Genomic DNA, 19,002 nt, shown 5'->3' on the forward strand with positions numbered 1-19,002 from the left:
TGGCCACTGTATGAGATTGGATGCTAGACAAGACTCACCCCATATCACACCCAGCAGGGATCTTCTGATGTTCTTTTGAATCTACCAGAATAACCGTAAGAGGCATTTCTGTCCATTTGTAAACGAACGGCTGTTAATAATGATAGCTCAGCGGAGCCTCCATTTTCAGACGCAGTATACCTGATTCCAAAGTGTTGCAACTCCAACGAACCTTTTTTGTGGATAATCAATTTCTGCCCATGGGGCATGACTTCCTCGCCTCCCCTTTCCCAAAACAACCCAAAACGTGTCCTGAAATTTTGTTCCTGGGGATATAATCCCCCCTCCCTGAAATAGTATTTCAGGAGGTGTTTTGAACTTCACTGTGGTGTCTGTGGACGTAGTGGCTAAGAGCAGTGGCTAAGAGCAGGTGCACTCTGATCTGGGGGAACCGGGTTTGATTCCCAGCTCTGCCGCTTGAGTTGTGGAGGCTTATCTGAGGAATTCAGATTAGCCCGTGCACTCCCACACACACCAGCTGGGTGACCTTGGGCTAGTCACAGCTTCTCGGAGCTCTCTCAGCCCCACCTACCTCACAGGGTGTTTGTTGTGAGGGGGGAAGGGCAAGGAGATTGTCAGCCCCTTTGAGTCTCCTACAGGAGAGAAAGGGGGGATATACATCCAAACTCTTCTTCTTCAAATCCAAACCAAGCCAGAATCTCCTGCGTGTTGCGTTCAGAGATAGGCTGCCTCTATATGTGGAGGCTCTGTTGAGCGGATGTGGCGAGGCACCGTTGAAGCAGCTGGTCAAATAAAAGCTCGACCCAAAGTCGATAGTTCTCCCCTGTTGTTGACTTTTGTACCAAGTGGACAGCTTGATTTGGTTTTGGGCATGTAAGCAATGGCTTTTTAATGTATTTGCACAGTCCGTGTAACTCAATGGAAAATCTTCAGAAAAAGAAAACAGATGAAGTTGCTGATCTGTTTTTTTCATTCCTTAGTTTCTGCTGTGTTTTTTTTTTAAGCTGTTTGAAATTACTTTAAATGTATAATTTACGTTTTCTCTCTGAGGATTACAAGCTTTCTTGTTGGGGAGGGCGAGAAAAGAAGAAAGAACCGGGATTGTCATTATCCCTATAAGCCCACGTTGTGTACCCAAATTCCTTGGCAGGGTTTGCGCGTTGCTGCCGCCCTACAGTCCTTCTTTTCAACCTTGGTGGCTGGCAGCTCCCCTGATGCGCAAGATTGTCGCGGTTATTGCTGCCCATTTGGGGAAGTGGCCGTGTCCAGCTACATCTTCGCTGTGCAGCGCACTCCAAATATCGCGCTTAACTCCAGTGTGGTGTGTGGTGATTGAGAGCACTCTAGTCTGGAGAACCAAGTTTGATTCCCCACTCTGCCACTTGAGCTGTGGAGGGTTATGTGGGGAAACCAGATTATCTTGTGCACTCCAACACATGCCAGCTGGGTGACCTTGGGCCAGTCACAGTTCTTCGGAGCTCTCTCAGCCCCACCTACTGCAGGGGGTGTTTGCTGTGGCGGGGGGGAGGGAACGGAGATTGTTAGCCTGTGCACTCCCACAACTGCCAGCTGGGTGACCTTGGGCTAGTCACAGCTTCTCGGAGCCTCTCTGGCTCCCACCTACCTCACAGGGTGTTTGTTGTGAGGGGGAAGGGCAAGGAAGATTGTCAACCTTTTGAGTCTCCTGCAGGAAAGAAAGGGGGATATAAATCCAAGAAACTCTTCTTCTTCTTCTTACCCTCACAGGGTGTTTGTTTGTGAGGGGCAAAGGGCAAGAGATTGTCAGCCTTGGAGTCTCCTGCGGGAGAGAAAGGGGGATATAAAGCTAAACTCTTCTTTCTTTCTCTCTTCTTCTTCTTTCTTCTTCTTTCTTCTTCTTCTCTTCTTCTTCTTCTTCTTCTTCTTTCTTCTTCTTCTTCTCTTTCTTCTTCTCTTTCTTCTTTCTTCTTTCTTCTTCTTCTTCCTTTTGAGTCTCCCCTTTACAGGAGAGAAAGGGGATATAAATCCAAACCTTTCTTTCTTCTTCTTCTAATTCCTCACAGGGTGTTTGTTGTGAGGGGGGAAGGGCAAGGAGATTGTCAGCCCCTTTGAGTCTCCTGCAGGAGAGAAAGGGGGGATATAAATCCAAACTCTTCTTCTTCTTGTTCTTCTTCTTCTTCTTCTTCTTCTTCTTCTTCTTCTTCTTCTTCTTCTTCTTCTTCTTCTTCTTCTCTTCTTCTTCTTCTTCTTCTTCTTCTTCTTCCTCTTTTGAGTCTCCTTACAGGAGAGAAAGCAGATATAAATCCAAACTCTTCTTTCTTCTTCTAACCTCACAGGGTAAGTTTGTTGTGAGGGGGAAGGGCAAAGATTATCAGCTCCCTTGTAAGGTCTCCTGCGGGAGAGAAAGGGGATATAAATCAAGCTCTCTCTTCTTCTTCTTCTTCTTCTTCTTCTTCTTCTTCTTCTTCTTCTTCTTCTTCTTCTTCTTCTTCTTCTTCTTCTTAACCTTCTTCTTCTTCTTCCCTTTTTGGAGTCTCCCTCTTACGGGAGTAGGGCATATAAATCCAAACTCTTTCTTTCTTCTTCTACCTTCACGGGGTGTTTGTTTGTGGGGAGGGCAAAGGAGATTGTCAGCCCTTTGGAGTCTCCCTCTGCAGGAGAGAAAGGGGATATAAACCCAAACTCTTCTTCTTCTTTCTTCTTCTTCCTTCTTTCTTCTTCTTCTTCTTTCTTCTTCTTTCTTCTTCTTTCTTCTTCTTCCTTCTTCCTTCTTCCTTCTTCCTTCTTCCTTCTTCTTCTTCCTTCCTTTTGAGTCTCCCTTACAGGAGGAAGGGGATTATAATCAAAACTCTTCTTTCTTCTTCTACCTCACAGGTGGGTGTTTTGTTGTGAGGGGGAAGGGCAAGGAAGATTATCAGCTAAACCTTGGAGTCTCCCCTGCAGGAGAGAAAGGGGGATATCAATCAAACTCTTTCTTCTTCTTCTACTTCTAATCTCACAGGGTGTTTGTTGTGAGGGGAAGGGCAAGGAGATTGTCAGCCCCTTGAGTCTCCCTGCCTGGGAGAAAGGGGGGGATATAAATCCAAACTCTTCTTCTTCTTCTTCTTCTTCTTCTTCTTCTTCTTCTTCTTCTTCTTCTTCTTCTTCTTCTTCTTCTTCTTCTTCTTCTTCTTCTTCTTCTTCTTCTTCTTCTTCTTCTTCTTCTTCTTCTTCTTCCCTTTTGAGTCTCCTTACAGGAGAGAAAGGGGGGATATACATCCAACTCTTCTCCTTCTCCTTTCAGAGGGCAGACAGGAGAGAAGGGAATCTGAAAAACAGACAGGTGTGGCCGCCTTGTGGATTTGCCGTGTTGATTTTGTGCACTGGACGGTGTCCGCTTCCTCTGCACGGCTTCCCTGTATAGTCTGCTTCCTCGTTTGTTTGGGTCTGTTGCAGCAGCCCAGGACAGAGGTGGCTGCCCGCAGCCACCTTGAACACACCTGCTCTGGTCTGATCTCAGAGGCTAAGTGGGGCGGATCCTGGTTTGTACTAAGATGGGAGGCCACCAGGGGATGCCAGAGGCTACAGGCGTCCTACGAAGGGAATGGGCATACCAGTAGGCGCACTTGTAATTTATGGGAGCCTGAGTCCAAATAATCTGCAACAGATCTTTAGAGCAGTGGTTCTCAACCTGGGGGTTGGGACCCCTTTGGGGGTCGAACGACCCTTTCACAGGGGTCGCCCAAGCCTCTGTGCAGCAGTGTTCTCCATCTGTAAAATGGATAAATGCTAGGGTTGGGGGCAGTGGTGGGATCCAAAAATTTTAGTAACAGTGTATTGTCGAAGGCTTTCACGGCTGGAATCACTTGGGTGCTGTGTGGTTTCCGGGCTGTATGGCCGTGTGCTAGCAGCATTCTCTCCTGACGTTTCGCCTGCATCTGTGGCTGGCATCTTCAGAGGATCCTCTGAAGATGCCAGCCACTCTGATGCAGGCTACAACAACCAGAGAGAATGCTGCTAGGCACACGCCATACAGCTCGTGGAAACCACTAATAGCACCCAAATTTTAGTAACAGGTTCCCATGGTGGTGGGATTCAAACTGTGGCATAAGCGTACCATTGGGCTTGGTAGGGCACAGCGAGCGTCGACAGGCATTTTCGGTAGGGCGTTCCTGGAGGCTGGCAATGACGCAGCTGCCGCGCTTGGTCCTTGGGTGGGAAGCGAATGCCGCGCGGGACGCAGAGCATGCACGCATACGCCAGTGCACCTCCTGCTAGACTGCTTCAAAGTTCTTTTCGCGCTACTGCTGGGAGGAGGGGCCGTGAACTCAAGGCAAAAATCAGGTGGCAAAGTCACCAATTAGTAACCCCCTCTCGGCACACACAAATAATGAGTAACCTATTCTCGGGAACTTGTGAGAACCTGCTGGATCCCACCTCTGGTTGGGGGTCATCACAATATGAGGAACTTTATTAAAGGGTCGTGGCATTAGGAAGGTTGAGAACCACTGCTTTAGAGGCTAGGACTGTTTGTGGCTTTCTGGGAGAAATCTTACCTGCCGATTTTGGGCGGGAATGCTAAGCTGAGGAAAACTGTGCAGCGATCCACTCTTGAGAACTGAATGGAGCCTCCTTGTACAGAGGCAGTTTACCTGTGAATCCTCGTTGCGCAGGGCAACTCTGGGGAACGGTGCAATGCAGGATGCTGGACAAGATGTATAGAATATAAGATTATAGACGTGGTTCTGAGATTACTTCTGCCAGTTCTTTTAATATCCTGGGGACCGATTAGAACTGTTAGGCGAGTGGAATTCACTGCTCCTGGGGAGTTCTAATAGAGTCTGCTTCTTTGGAGGTTTTTAAACAGAGTCTGGATGGACATATGTCGGGAGTTCTTTGACTGTGAGTTCCTGCATTGCAGGGGGATGGACTTGATGGCCTTTGGGGTCTCTTCCAACTCTGATTCTGTGATCAGGGGCAGGGTTTTGTTTCCATTTTAGCACAACAGAAATCTGGATGCAACGATGGGTTCCCTGCAATAGGATCGCAGTGTGGGGTGTGTGTGTGGCGGGTTGTTTGCTTGCTTGCTTTTGCCATCCTAGGCCAGGGTAGATTGCCAACTCTGGCCTGGGGAAATTCCTGGAGCTTTGGGGGTGATGCCTATGGAGGGATGGAGATTCCAGGGAGGGGAGCAGCAGTGGCGTAGGAGGTTAAGAGTTCATGTATCTAATCTGGAGGAACCGGGTTTGACTCCCAGCTCTGCCGCCTGAGCTGTGGAGGCTTATCTGGGGGATTCAGTTTAGCCTGTGCACTCCCACACACGCCAGCTGGGTGACCTTGGGCTAGTCACAGCTTCTCAGAGCTCTCTCAGCCCCACCTACCTCACAGGGTGTTTGTTGTGAGTGGGGGGAGGGCAAGGAGATTGTCAGCCCCTTTGAGTCTCCTGCAGGAGAGAAAGGGGGGATATAAATCCAAACTCCTCCTCTTCTTCTTCTTCTTCTTCTTCTTCTTCTTCTTCTTCTTCTTCTTCTTCTTCTTCTTCTTCTTCTTCTTCTTCTTCTTCTTCTTCTTCTTCTTCTTCTTCTTCTTCTTCTTCTTCTTCTATACCATAGAGTCTGTCTTCTGAACCTGCCATTTTCTACAGGGAAACTGATCTGTAGTCCGGGAATGACTTACGATTCCCAAAATGGTCCAAGCCCAGGATTGCTGGCTCTGGGTTGGAAAATCCCAGCAGATTTTGGTGGGATGGCGTGGTTTGCAGAGAGGCAGGATATAATGCCGTATAGCTCACCCTCCAACCCAGCTATTTTCTCATCTCTGTAGCCTGGGGATCAGCTGTAATTTGGATCAATCGCCAGCCGTCTCCTGCAGGTTGCAGGAGGGGCCGAGCATGTCTCCAAATCCCTCTGCTCGACCCAGGATATGGGACACACCCTCCTTTCCGTGGGCAGCTGGACCATCTTGCAAGCAGCGCGGACCCGGCCGCAAACCACGTCGACTCGGGCAGTCGCTTCCCCCCCCCCCTCACCGCCAGCCCCGCTCGCTGTTGTTACTTGGTTCCTAAGTAATTTTTGCACAAACACAATTAACTTTGTCCCACTAAGGATTACATAAGGGCTGTTGCGTAGTAAATCTTTTCCAAGCAGCATGCAGACGGGGGCCCGGCCAAAACCGCGTTCCAGCTGGGCCGGCTGAGCTAAGGTGGAACGCTTGGAGCCGAGCCAAGGTTATCCCATTGATTTCAGCGAGACTACTCTGGCTCGAGGCAGCGCGGCGAGATGAGCTATTTTGTCGATCAGGTTGGGAAAGGCGAAAAGGAAGATCTTGTGAGTCAGGGATCTTTTTTCTGAGGCAGTCGCTGAGGGCAATGTACTGTAGATTGAATATTGCAAAGGGAAAAGGAGAAATTGATACCCATAAGAACATAAGAAAAGCCCTGTTGGATCTGCCCACCGGTCCATCGCATCCTGCAACCTGTCTCACACAGACCATCTCTGATGGGAGGGGGGAGGTAATTGTGCAGGGAATTGGACTAGATGGGCTAGAAGGGACTAGGACTAGAATCTAGTCCTCTAGGTGACCTTGCGTCCTCCTTCCAACTCTGTGTTTCTGTCTCTTAGAACATTATTGCTGTCCCCCTTTCCCCCACTGTCTTGTTTGAACGCTAAATGTTTGCCTTAGGCCCCTTCCGCACAAGCAGAATAATGCACTTTCAATCCACTTTCACAATTGTTTGCAAGTGGAATTTGCTATTCCGCACAGTAAAATCCAGCTGCAAAGTGCATTGAAAGTGGATTGAAAGTGCATTATTCTGCATGTGCGGAAGGGGTCTTAGAGCAGCTGTTACCACCCTTTTTTCACCCGCATACCCCCTGGCAACCCGTTTCCCTAAAATTGTACGCCCGTATTAGCAAACCCGTTATGTAATTATTATTATTTTTTGCAGAATCCTAAACACTCTGGTGTGTACCCCTGGAGGCATATGTACCCCAGGTTGGGAACCACTGCCATAGAGCATTTGAGGGAAGAATTAGGACTAATAAAAAGAAACACTTCTTCACACAATGTGTGATTGATGTTTGGAATATGCTGCCACATGAGGTGGTGATGGCCACTAACTTGGATAGCTTTAAAAGGGGCTTGGACAAATTTATGGAGGAGAAGTCGATCTCTGGCTACCAATCTTGATCCTCCTTGATCTCAGATTGCAAATGCCTTAGCAGACCAGGTGCTCTAGAGCAGCAGCAGCAGAAGGCCATTGCTTTCACCTCCTGCACGTGAGCTTCCAAAGGCACCTGGTGGGCCACTGCGAGTAGCAGAGTGCTGGACTGGATGGACTCTGGTCTGATCCAGCAGGCTAGTTCCTATGTTCTTATGTTATTATGATCGTCAGATTACCCTGACAAATGTCAAATTCATGCGGTATTTTCTTTGATTACCCAGAAAGAAATCTCAGCAAAAGACAACACTTGTTGTCTTTTGCAACTTATATGCAACTTATCCCTGAAATCAGGCTCCATCCCTGAAGACTGGAAGATGGCCAATGTCACACCAATCTTTAAGAAAGGATCTAGGGGGGACCCGGGAAATTACAGGCCAGTCAGTTTGACATCTGTTCCTGGTAAATTAGTAGAATCTATCATTAAAGATAAAATTATAAAACATGTAGAAAAGCAAGACCTGCTGAGGAAGAGTCAGCATGGCTTTTGCAGAGGCAAATCCTGTCTTACAAACTTACTAGAGTTCTTTGAGGGTGTAAACAGGCATGTGGACAGAGTGAACCGGTGGACATTGTCTCACTTGGATTTCAAAAGGCTTTGGACAAAGTTCCTCACACCAGAGACTGTTGAGAAAAACTCAATAATGAAGGGAAGGAATAAGAGGGGAAGATCCTCCTATGGATTAAAAACTGGTTGAGAAACAGGAAACAAAAGAGTGGGTGTAAATGGGAAGTTCTCACAATGGAGAGATGTCGGGAGTGGTGTCCCCAAGGATCCGTTTTGGGACCAGTGCTCTTTAACCTATTCATAAATGACCTGGAAGTAGGGGTGGGTAGCGTGGTGGCCAAGTTTGCAGATGATACCAAATTATGTAGGGTGGTGAGAACCACAAAGGATTGGCGAAGAGCTCCAAGCGGACCTTGATAAATTAGGGTGAGTGGGCTCTCAGAAATGGCAAATGCAGTTCAATGTAGCTAAATGTAAAGTGATGCACATAGGGGCAAAAAAATCCAAAACTTCACGCCCTATTGCCACTTGCTACAGGGGTCAAGTGCTATCAGCTCACAGACCAGGAAAGGGATTTTAAGGCATCTTAGTTGATAGTTCCATGGGAATGTCAACTCAATGCATGGCAGCTGTGAAAAAGGCAAACTCTATGCTGGGGATCATTAGAAAAGGAATTGATAATAAACTGCAAAGATTGTCATGCCCTTACTTATATAAGCGGTGGTGCGAGCCAAGCACTTGGAGTACCTGTGTCCAGTTCTGAATTAGCACTTTGCATCTCAAAAAAAAGGATATTGAGGAGATAGAAAAGAGTGTACAGAGAAGGGCAACAAGGATGATTGAGGGACTGGAGCACCTTCCCTATGAGGAGAGGGCTGCAGCGTTTGGGACTCTTTAGTTTGGAGAGGAGACTGCTGAGGGGGGATATGATTGAAGTCTACAAAATTATGCATGGGGTAGAAAATGTTGACAGAAAGAAATTTTTCTCTCTTTCTCACAATACTAGAACCAGGGGGCATTCATTGAAAATGCTGGGGGGAGGAATTAGGACTAATAAAGGGAAACACTTCTTCACGCAACGTGTGATTGGTGTTTGGAATATGCTGCCACAGGAGGTGGTGATGGCCACTAACCTGGATAGCTTTAAAAGGGGCTTGGACAGATTTATGGAGGAGAAGTCGATTTATGGCTACCAATCTTGGATCCTCTTTGATCTGAGATTGCAAATGCCTTAACAGACCAGGTGATCGGGAGCAACAGCCGCAGAAGGCCATTGCGTTCACATCCTACATGTGAGCTCCCAAAGGCACCTGGTGGGCCACTGCGAGTAGCAGAGAGCTGGACTAGATGGACTTTGGTCTGATCCAGCTGGCTTGTTCTTATGTTCTTATGTTCTTATGTTCTTTCTAGGACTCTTTTGGGCTGGGGATGATGGAGACTGTGGGCACTGTGGTCTAGCAGCATGGTATACGAAAATGTTGATAAAACACCTGGCAGATACGCACTTTCTCAAATTCAGCCCTGTTCATCTGCAGCAAAACAGATTCAAGTCTAGTTGGACCTCATAGACCAGTGGTGGCGAACCTATGGCACAGGTGCCAGAGGTGGCACTCAGAGCCCTCTCTGTGGGCACACATGCACAGAGCTCGTCATGTGATAATAGTGCAATTATTTCAGGGAGATTATTATACTAAACATAAGACCTAGTTTTGGGGAAGCAGTGTAGGTAACCCTGTTAAGCGCTGTTAAACCCTACTGATTTTCATGGGAAGAACTAAAGCATGATCCTTTACCTGGGAGTAAGCTCAGTTGCTGGCAATGGGGTTAAGAACATAAGAACATAAGAACTAGCCTGCTGGATCAGACGAGAGTCCATCTAGTCCAGCACTCTGCTACTCGCAGTGGCCCACCAGGTGCCGTTGGGAGCTCATATGCAGGAGGTAAAAGCAATGGCCTTCTGCTGCTGCTGCTGCTGCTCCTGAGCACCTGGTCTGCTAAGGCATTTGCAATCTCAGATCAAGGAGGATCAAGATTGGTAGCCATAGATCGACTTCTCCTCCATGAATCTGTCCAAGCCCTTTTTAAAGCTATCCAGGTTAGTGGCCATCACCACCTCCTGTGGCAGCATATTCCAAATACCAATCACACGTTGCGTGAAGAAGTGTTTCCTTTTATTAGTCCTAATTCTTCCCCCCAGCATGTTCAATGAATGCCCCCTGGTTCTAGTATTGTGAGAAAGAGAGAAAAATTTCTTTCTGTCAACATTTTCTACCCCATGCAGAATTTTATAGACTTCAATCATATCCCTTTGCTTCTGAGTAAACCCTCCTAGGGTCGTGATTCACCCATTCAAAGCGTTGCACAGTTGCCACCGACTACCACCAAGCTTACTCCCGAGTAACACGCACCTTAGAGTCAACCATTTTTTCTGTACTAAAACCTCAGTATTCAGGTTAAATTGCCATGTTGGCACTTTGCAATAAATAAGTGGGTTTTGGGTTGCAGTTTGGGCACTTGGTCTTGAAAAGGTTCGCCATCACTGTTATAGACCAACAAGATACTTGGGCTGTGAGCTTTCAAGAGTCAAATCTCCCTTTGGTGTCCAACGTAAGGGAGTTTTGACTCTTGGAAGCTTCCACCCCCAAAAACCTTTTCCTTAAAACACCCAGAAAAGACATTTGGAGACCATCAGCGTTTGCAATGTGGAGGTCATAAATTTTTTCACGCGGCTGTCACCCAGCTTCTTCCTCCTAACCGAGGACTGGCGCACTCAGAATTAGGAAAAATTCCACATATACTAGTAATCCGGCGGGATCAGTTTCCGAGCGTTTTGCCAGGGACGTTTGGCAAACCTCAATATTCGCTACATGCAAAAGGCCAAATTGGAAATGTCAAAAACAGCCATTTCCACGTCGGCCCTGATCATATTTTACACAGGTGACTGCGGGGACCGAGTGTGAAAATAGTGCCCGGAATTGAGCGGAGCAGCCCCTGCTCTCTTCCTGACGTATGACCTCACAATCTTTCACTTCTGGCTCTTCTCTTTCCAGCTAAGCTTCCCGATTAACATACCCGAACTGGTAGAAAGGATCTTTCCATCTCAGAATGAAAGGAGTTGGCAGGGTTCTGCCACTCTCGCCCGGACATCCTTCCCATGTAAAAATTAGACCTCCCCGCTAACTTTTAGACAGGAATGGAGCAAATATTTATTTAGTTGTTTGTTTGTTCATTCCTTTTTTATCCCGCCAATTTCCAAAGGGCTCAAGGCGGCTTACAAAATAATTAAAACATAATACAATAGTTTAAAAAAACAATACAAAAATATAAGAACATAAGAACAAGCCAGCTGGATCAGACCAGAGTCCATCTAGTCCAGCATTCTGCTACTCGCAGTGGCCCACCAGGTGCCTTGGGGAGCTCACATGCAGGAAGTGAAAGCAATGGCCTTCTGGGGCTGTTGCTCCCGAGCACCTGGTCTGTTAAGGCATTTGCAATCTCAGATCAAGGAGGATCAAGATTGGGACCCATAAATCGACTTCTCCTCCATAAATCTGTCCAAGCCCCTTTGAAAGCTATCCAGGTTAGGGACTATCACCACCTCCTGTGGCAGCATATTCCAAACACCAATCACACGTTGCGTGAAGAAGCGTTTCCTTTTATTAGTCCTAATTCTTCCCCCCAGCATTTTCAATGGATGCCCCCTGGTTCTAGTCTTGTGAGATAGAGAGAAAAATTTCTTTCTGTCAACATTTTCTACCCCATGCATAATTGTATAGACTTCAATCATATCCCCCCTCAGACGTCTCCTCTCCAAACTAAAGAGTCCCAATATAAAATATATAAATATGCCAGTAGCAAACATGGCATGGTGTCGTGGTCAAGAGCAGGTGCACTCTAATCTGGAGAACCGGGTTTAAATCCCTGCTCTGCCACTTGAGCTGTGGAGGCTTATCTGGGGAACCAGATTAGCTTGTGCACTCCAACACATGCCAGCTAGGTGACCTTGGGCTAGTCACAGTTCTTTGGAACTCTCTCAGTCCCATTCACCTCACAGGATTTTTGTTGTGGGGGCGGGGAAGGGAAAGGAGATTGTAAGCCCCTTTGAGTCTCCTTACAGGAGAGAAATGGGGGATATAAATCCAAACCCTTCTTCCCCACTGAAACGAAACAGAAATCAGTGACACCTTAAAGACCACTAGAATGTATTCAAGCATGAGATTTTGTGGGGCAGAACTCACCTCATTTTATGCCTGAAGTGTTCAACTGGAAGGCGGCCATATTAATTCGTTTACATAAAACATCTCTAGGCCCCCTTCCACACAAATACGTCCCCTAAGCTGGTGAACGTCAAACCCTTCCACATTAAAAACAGATCTATACAATAATTCAGTAAAGTTATTGGGGGCCAGGGTGGTATAACGATGAAGAGTGTCAGACCAGCATTTGGAAGATTGTGCCGTGGAACCTCACTGACTGACCCTGGGCCAATCACATTCTCCTGGCCAAGCCTACCTTACAGGGTTGTTGTGCAGATAAAAGGGAAGAGAGGCGAATGATGTGGGCTGTGTTGGGCCCCCATTGGGGAGAAAGGGGGAGTATAAATGAACTGAATGAATGAATAATAAAACAATAATTCAATTTGTAAAATGCGGGGGAAACATGCAAATACATATAACACCAAAATTCAGGGAGGAGGCAGTGGCGGGATCCAAAAATTTTAGTAACAGGTTCCCATGGTGGGTGGGATTCAAACTGTGGCGTAGCGCCAATGGGGCTGGGTGGGGCACGACGGGGGCCGCTGCGTCAGTCCTTGGGCGGGAAACGAATGCACACAGGCGCAGGCTGCCACGCACGCCAGTGCACCTCCTGCTAGACTGCTTCAAGTTCTGCGCGCTACTGCTGAGAGGAGGGGCGTAACTAAGGCAAAAATCACGCGGCAAAATCACCAATGAGTAACCCCCTCTCGGCACACCCAAATAATTAGTAACCTACTCTCGGGAACCTGTGAGAACCTGCTGGACCCCACCTCTGGAGGAGACCCGTAACAGTTAATGTGGGCATCCCAAGAACAAAAAAGTCTTCCCCCGCTGGCACTTTAGAGAGGGGGGGAGGGGGGGCGTTCCAAAGTTTAGGGGCCACACCGTCGTGTCCGTGGACCTCCCAATAAAAAGACTCAGTGGAGACAAAATAGATTTATCGACTGGAGTTCAAACAGGCTAGATTTCAGATATCTGCCAAAACGAAAGCTTTTGCATCTGGCCGTCGCAAACCCTCCCTTTGCTCCGCTGTTCGGCAACTCCCACCACCAGTTCCCAAGCCTGCATTTCTCCAAGGCCACGCTCCGAGATAAAGACCAGGTACTCCCCTGCCTTGGAGAGGTGTTTCCATTAAGCCCAGGCATTCCTATGAGGCCTAACTCAAGCTACAAGCAGTGACGGCCAGGGCGCCCCAACTTCCTGTCCACCCCTGGAGACATAACAAGACCAATGTTTTATTAATTGAATATATATTGTGTAGTGCTGCTGTTATTGTTATTAACTAATTGTTAGGCTTGGGGTGTTTAAAAGAGGAAGAGTTGAATTTATATCCACCAGGGGCATAAGGAGGCAAACTGTAGCCCTGGGCAAAACCTGAGTTGGATGCCCCCATTCTTAGCAAAGAATGGGTGATGGGACACCCCACTTGAGGGTCCATAACTTTGGACCCACTGCACCAAAGTGCACCAAACTTCGGGGGTCCCATCAGGATAGACTCCAGATGATATTCTGAAATTTTGGTGCCGATACATCCAAAAATGCGCCCCCTGCAGGAACATCCCAGAAATTTGCCCAAGAATCTTTGTTCTGCATTGAGTTTTCTGCATTGCTGTCAATGGGGGTTGCAGGATGGGGGGGCACATTTCTGAAGGCACAGTCTCAAAACTTTCAGGGTCTCATCAGAAGACGGCCCTCATGATATCCCCTAGGTTTGGTGCCGTTTGGTTCAGGGGGGCCAAAGTTATGGACCCTCAAAACTGTAGCCCCCATCTCCTATTAGCTCCCATTGGAAACAATGGGGGATGGAAGCACCCCCTTTGGGAGTCCATAACTTTGGACTCCCTGAACCAAACCTCACCAAACTTGGGGGGTCGCATAAGGACAGTCTCCTGATGAGACCCTGAAATGTTGGTGTCACTAGCCTAAAAACTGCACCCCCTGCAGGCCACAAATGGAAAACAACTAAAAATACCCAAAAACGAACCCTGCATTTTGATGCCCCCCACAAAGTGGTGCCCTGAGCAGCTGCCGACCTTGCCCAATGGGCATTACGCCCCTGATATCCACCCTTCCTCTCCTGCAAGGAGACTCAAAGGGGCTTACAAGCTCCTTTCCCTTCCCCCTCACAACAAACACCTTGTGCGGTAGGTGGGGCTGAGAGAGCTCAGAAGAACTGTGACTAGCCCAAAGGCACCCAGCTGGTGTGTGTGGGAATGCACAGGCTAATCTGAATTCCCCAGATAAGGCTCCACAGCTTAGGCGGCAGAGCAAGGAATCAAAGCTGGTTCCCCAGATTAGAGAGCACCTGCTGTTAACCACTACGCCTGCTGCTCTTTAAGTCGCCATCAGAAATGTCATACTTATTATGTAGTTTTCATGTATGTTATTAGCAGTGGTGGGATTCAGCCGGTTCGCACCACTTTGGCAGAACCGGTTGTTGAAATGGTGCTTGCAAACAACCAGTTGTTACCCTGTTTCCCAGAAAATAAGACATCCCCTAAAAATAAGATGCAGTAGAGGTTTTGCTGAAGTGCTAAATATAAAGCATCCCCCAAAAGTAAGACGTAGCAAAGTTTCTGTTTGGAAGCATGCCCGTCGAACAGAACACCAGAGCATGCAGCCGTGGAGTGGAAAAATAAGACATCCCCTGAAAATAAGACATAGCGCATCTTTGGGAGCAAAAATTAATATAAGACACTGCCTTATTTTCGGGGAAACACGGTAAATTATTTGAATCCCACCACCAGAACCAATTGTTAAATTAGTTAAAACCCACCATTGATTATTAGTATTTACTGTGTTGCAATGTATATTGTTTTATATGTCGTTCGCCGCTATGAGCCCTTCGGGAACAGAGCGGAGTATAAGTCAATTTCCAAAATGGAAATGTTTTAAGGGTCTTGAGACATGGCTGAGAAGACCCTTTCTTGTGTGGCCACCCAACTCTCCTGATACGGCAACAGTGCCAAAGGTGAAGATAACAAAAATGTGTCCGGGAAGGGGGCGGGGTGTTATAGCAAGAGGCTAGACCCCTTGCTTTGCTAGCCCAGGACGGTCTGTTCTCATTGGCAGAAACTGTCCGCGGGCAAAGCAACAACTTTTCCAACATCAATCTATGCCGAGTTTCTTCTCTCCTTTTCGCCAACAGCTGTCAGCCCCGCCGCTTCGAGCAGGCCCCCCTATCGCGTTTGTTTTCCTTCGCTTTGCAAGTTTTAATAACGTGGAGCATTTTACGACTTGTTATTCCGGGCGGTTTTGTTCCGCCTCTCTGTAGTACTTGTAGTACTGGGTCAGGAAGGCATGTTACCAATTAATAAATACGAACCTCTGGCAGAGCGGAGTGGCATGTTCTCCCGAAAAGGACAGACAATGCTCACATTTCTTTTCATGTGTTGAGTTGCAGTATTTCCTATACGGGTGTTCCGTCTTCAGTGCCAAAGTATCTTCGGCTGGCAGTCTGTCCGCAGCCCTTTCACACCAAACCCCGCTGTGTGCGGAGGAACGGGTTCGTCCCGTTCTGTGTATTTACTTGAATTGTGCCTAAATTCTGTACTTCCCCTTGGAGCCAAGTTCCTTCTGACTTTGTGGCTAGAAAGTGGCTCGGGTTGCCAACTCCAGGTTAGGAAATTTCTGGAGATTTGGGGGTGGAGTCTGTAAACAGCAGGGTTTGGGGAGGGGAAGGTCCACGGCTGGATAATAACGACAGGGAGCCCAAGCAGCCATTTTCTCCAGGGGAACAAGGGTTGCCAACTCCAGTTGGGAACGAACTAGAGATTTGCAGGGTTGGGAGGCAGGATTTAGGGTGTGAGGTAGGCTGACCAGCCATCCCGCTTTTGGCGGGACCATCACGCCTTTAAACAATTTGTCCCGCGTCCCGCAGGTTCTGCAAATTGTCCCGATTTTTTGGGAGGCTGCTGCACTGCCTTCTGGGGCGCAAGGCAGTGCAGCAGCCTCCTGTGCACCCAGCCGCAGGAGCGCATGGCCTTCTGGGGCTTGCTGTTTGCCGCTCTGTGACAGGGCGGCAAACGGCAAGCCCCAGAAGGCCGTGTGCTTCTGCGGCTGCGCGCGTGCGTGCGCACAGCTGCTTCCCCCCATCCCGGATCACAAAGGTGACCATATGGACACCATTAAAGTTGCACTGCTAGCAATCTTGGGCGCCCTGCAGTTTGAGAGCACTGTGGTGTTTCCTCTTGCTGTGGGATTTCTCTTCTTCCAGGTTGCTGCAGTCAAAAGGCCAAATGATGGGTGCCTGTTTTGTTTCTTTAACATCCGTTAGTGGTAATATCGATACTGTTTATATCAATATTGTCGAGGCTTATTTTCATTGCTTTTGCGTTTTTCAGGAAAAGCCAGCCATGATTCCCTGAGAGGAGGGGGGGGCAGTCTCTCAAGGAATCTGTGACTGACTTTTTCGTAAAAAGACACAAGCAATGAAAAGCCAGTGTGGTGTAGTGGTTGAGAGCAGGTGGGTTTTAATGTGGAGAACCAAGTTTGATTCCCCACTCCTCCACCTGAGTGGTAGAGGCTTATCTGGTGAACCAGATTTGTTTCCACACTCCTACATACCTTGGGCCAGTCACAGCTCGCTCAGAACTCTCTAAGCCCCACCTGCCTCACAAGGTGTCTGTTGTGGGGAGAGGAAGGGAAAGGAGCTTGTAAACCACCTTGAGTCTTCTTACAGGAGAGAAAGGTGGGGTATACATCCAAACTCTTCTTCATCATCATCTATAAATAAGCTGTAGTAGTAGGAGATCCCCAGCTACTACCTGGAGGTAGGAAACCCTAAGGCATAGGTGTCAAACTCGCGGCCCTCCAGATGTTATGGACTACAGTTCCCATCATCCCCTGCCAGCATGATGCATGATGCTGGCAGGGGATGATGGGAACTGTAGTCCATAACATCTGGAGGGCCACGAGTTTGACACCTGTGCCCTAAGGGGAACTGGTCTCTGTTGTCGCAGTTGTAATTCTGGGCGATTTCTAGGCTGCCCTCAGAGGTTGACCATGCTACTTGGGGTGGGGAGGTTGATATTGGAGGAATGGGAGACCTACTCTTGACCTTTGGTTCTGCAATCCCCCAAAACCTTCTTTCCTGATTTCCGTCCTGCAGCTGCCCTTGGCATCCCAGAAAAGAGACCCGCTGAGCCTCTTTTTGACAACTTCGAGTATTTCCAGGATAAAGAGGATGATTTGCACAGGAACTACAATGACCGGGCTTATCTCAGCTCTGAAGACTTGGCGCGGGACGACAGCCGCACAGGTATGGGCGGGACCGCACGCGTGCTGCCAGCAGGGAGGAAAGAACCGGGTTTGATTCTCCACTCCTCCACAGGAGCAGCTGACTCTTATCTCATGAACTGTATTTGCTTCCCCTCTCCTGTACATTCCTGCAGGGTGACTTTGGGCTAGTCCCAGTTCTCTCAGAACTCTCTCAGCTCCACTTGCCTACAATGTGTCTGTTGTGGGGAGAGGAAGGGAAAGGAGCTTGTAAGCCACCTTGAATCTCCTTACAGGAGAGAAAGGGGGGATATCAATCCAAACTCTTGTTCTTTTTCTTTATGGATACATGGCAATGTCCTTGCCAACTGGAGTAAAGGTCACATTTTGAATTTGTGGATCTATGTCAGGGGTCTTCAAACTATGACCCTCCAGATGTTCATAGACTACCATTCCCATGAGCCCTACTAGTTGGCCATGCTGGCAGGGACTGATGGGAATTGTAGTCCATGAACATCTGGAGGGTCATCGTTTGAAGAACCCTGATCTATGTCGATGCATAGGTTATAGGACAAGAATCCCCCACGTGACGCCCGGGGATTTCATGACAACCGCCAAAACCTTTCCTGGCACTGATTATTTTCAGTGGGACCAGGTGGGTTCCTGCCCGGTTGAATTGCCCAATTTCGAAAGACAGGCTATTATTTCGACGGCGCTTTCTCTCGTATGCCATCTTCCACTCCTTCAATCGAGTTCCACCCGCATGGCTTGATTCCTTTCCCTGCCCCCTGAACTGTCGGCTGGGATTCTTGGATCGGGATCACCAGAATTACTCTTTTTGCTGCTCAGATTTTGTGGCCCTGCTGACCAGTGGCTCGGAGCCATGGGTACCTGCGAGCAGCGCGGTGGCGAAAGCCCGGTTCTCTCTCGTCCGCTCTTCCCTGCTCTTCTCCATCAACTACGAGAGGTGGGTTCCCTCCCCTCCCTGCCTCACCCCAAAGGCTGAAAGGCAGTTGACAAGTTCAGATAAAGTTTCATGTACCGATTACCTGGGGATGATGCCCTTTCAGAATATATGTGTGTTGTGTGGGAGGGCAACTGGCGCAGCGTTCTGGGGGACGTAGAATCAGAGAATCATAGAGTTGGAAGAGACCTCAAGGGCCATCAAGTCCAACCCCCTGCAATGCAGCAACACACCATCAAAGCACCTGGCTGTGCCTCCTAGCTGAGGAAGGGGGACCAGCCAGAGGTGGGATCCAGCAGGTTCTCACAGGTTCCCGAGAGTAGGTTACTAATTATTTGTGTGTGCCGAGAGGGGGTTACGAATTGGTGATTTTGCCACGTGATTTTTGCCTTAGTTACACCCCTCCTCTCAGCAGTAGCGCGCAGAACTTGAAGCAGTCTAGCAGGAGGTGCACCGGCGTGCATGGCAGCCTGCGCCTGCGTGCATCTGCTTCCTCGCCTGCGATCAGCGCTGCGGCTGCGTCCTTGCCACAGCCCCGCTTCCAGGAATGCCCCCGGTTTGCTAAAACGCCTCGCCACACCTCCGCCGCGTCTCCGCTTCCAGCCCCATTGGCGCTATGCCACTGTTTGAATCCCACCACCATGGGAACCTGTTACTAAAATTTTTGGATCCCACCACTGGGGCCAGCCGGCTGCCAATTGGGCTGCTTGCCTCTGGGCCCCCTGCCTGCAGCCTGGCACCAGTAGGCCTCTGGCCTCCCCTGAAGGCTACGGAGCCTGGCAGACACGCGGCCTGATCTGTGATCAGTCAGGTCCGCCGATAGAGCCACACGTCTCTGGGCTGGCGGTGCGGCCCCATTGCTCCCTCTCCCAGGGGAGGG

General features: G+C 48.6%; 1 protein-coding gene across 1 annotated transcript in view; it reads left to right on the forward strand.

Annotated features, from left to right (window-relative positions):
- Nucleotides 1-19,002, forward strand: part of CHRD (chordin) — a 75,148-nt gene that overhangs the window by 8,889 nt on the left and 47,257 nt on the right. The window contains exons 4-5 of the mRNA XM_048506944.1: nt 17,052-17,201; nt 18,008-18,125. Coding sequence (XP_048362901.1) covers nt 17,052-17,201; nt 18,008-18,125 — 268 coding nt within the window. The remainder of the gene's footprint in view (nt 1-17,051; nt 17,202-18,007; nt 18,126-19,002) is intronic.

This window comes from Sphaerodactylus townsendi, linkage group LG08, assembly GCF_021028975.2.
Source record: "Sphaerodactylus townsendi isolate TG3544 linkage group LG08, MPM_Stown_v2.3, whole genome shotgun sequence".
Lineage (NCBI taxonomy): Eukaryota > Metazoa > Chordata > Lepidosauria > Squamata > Sphaerodactylidae > Sphaerodactylus > Sphaerodactylus townsendi.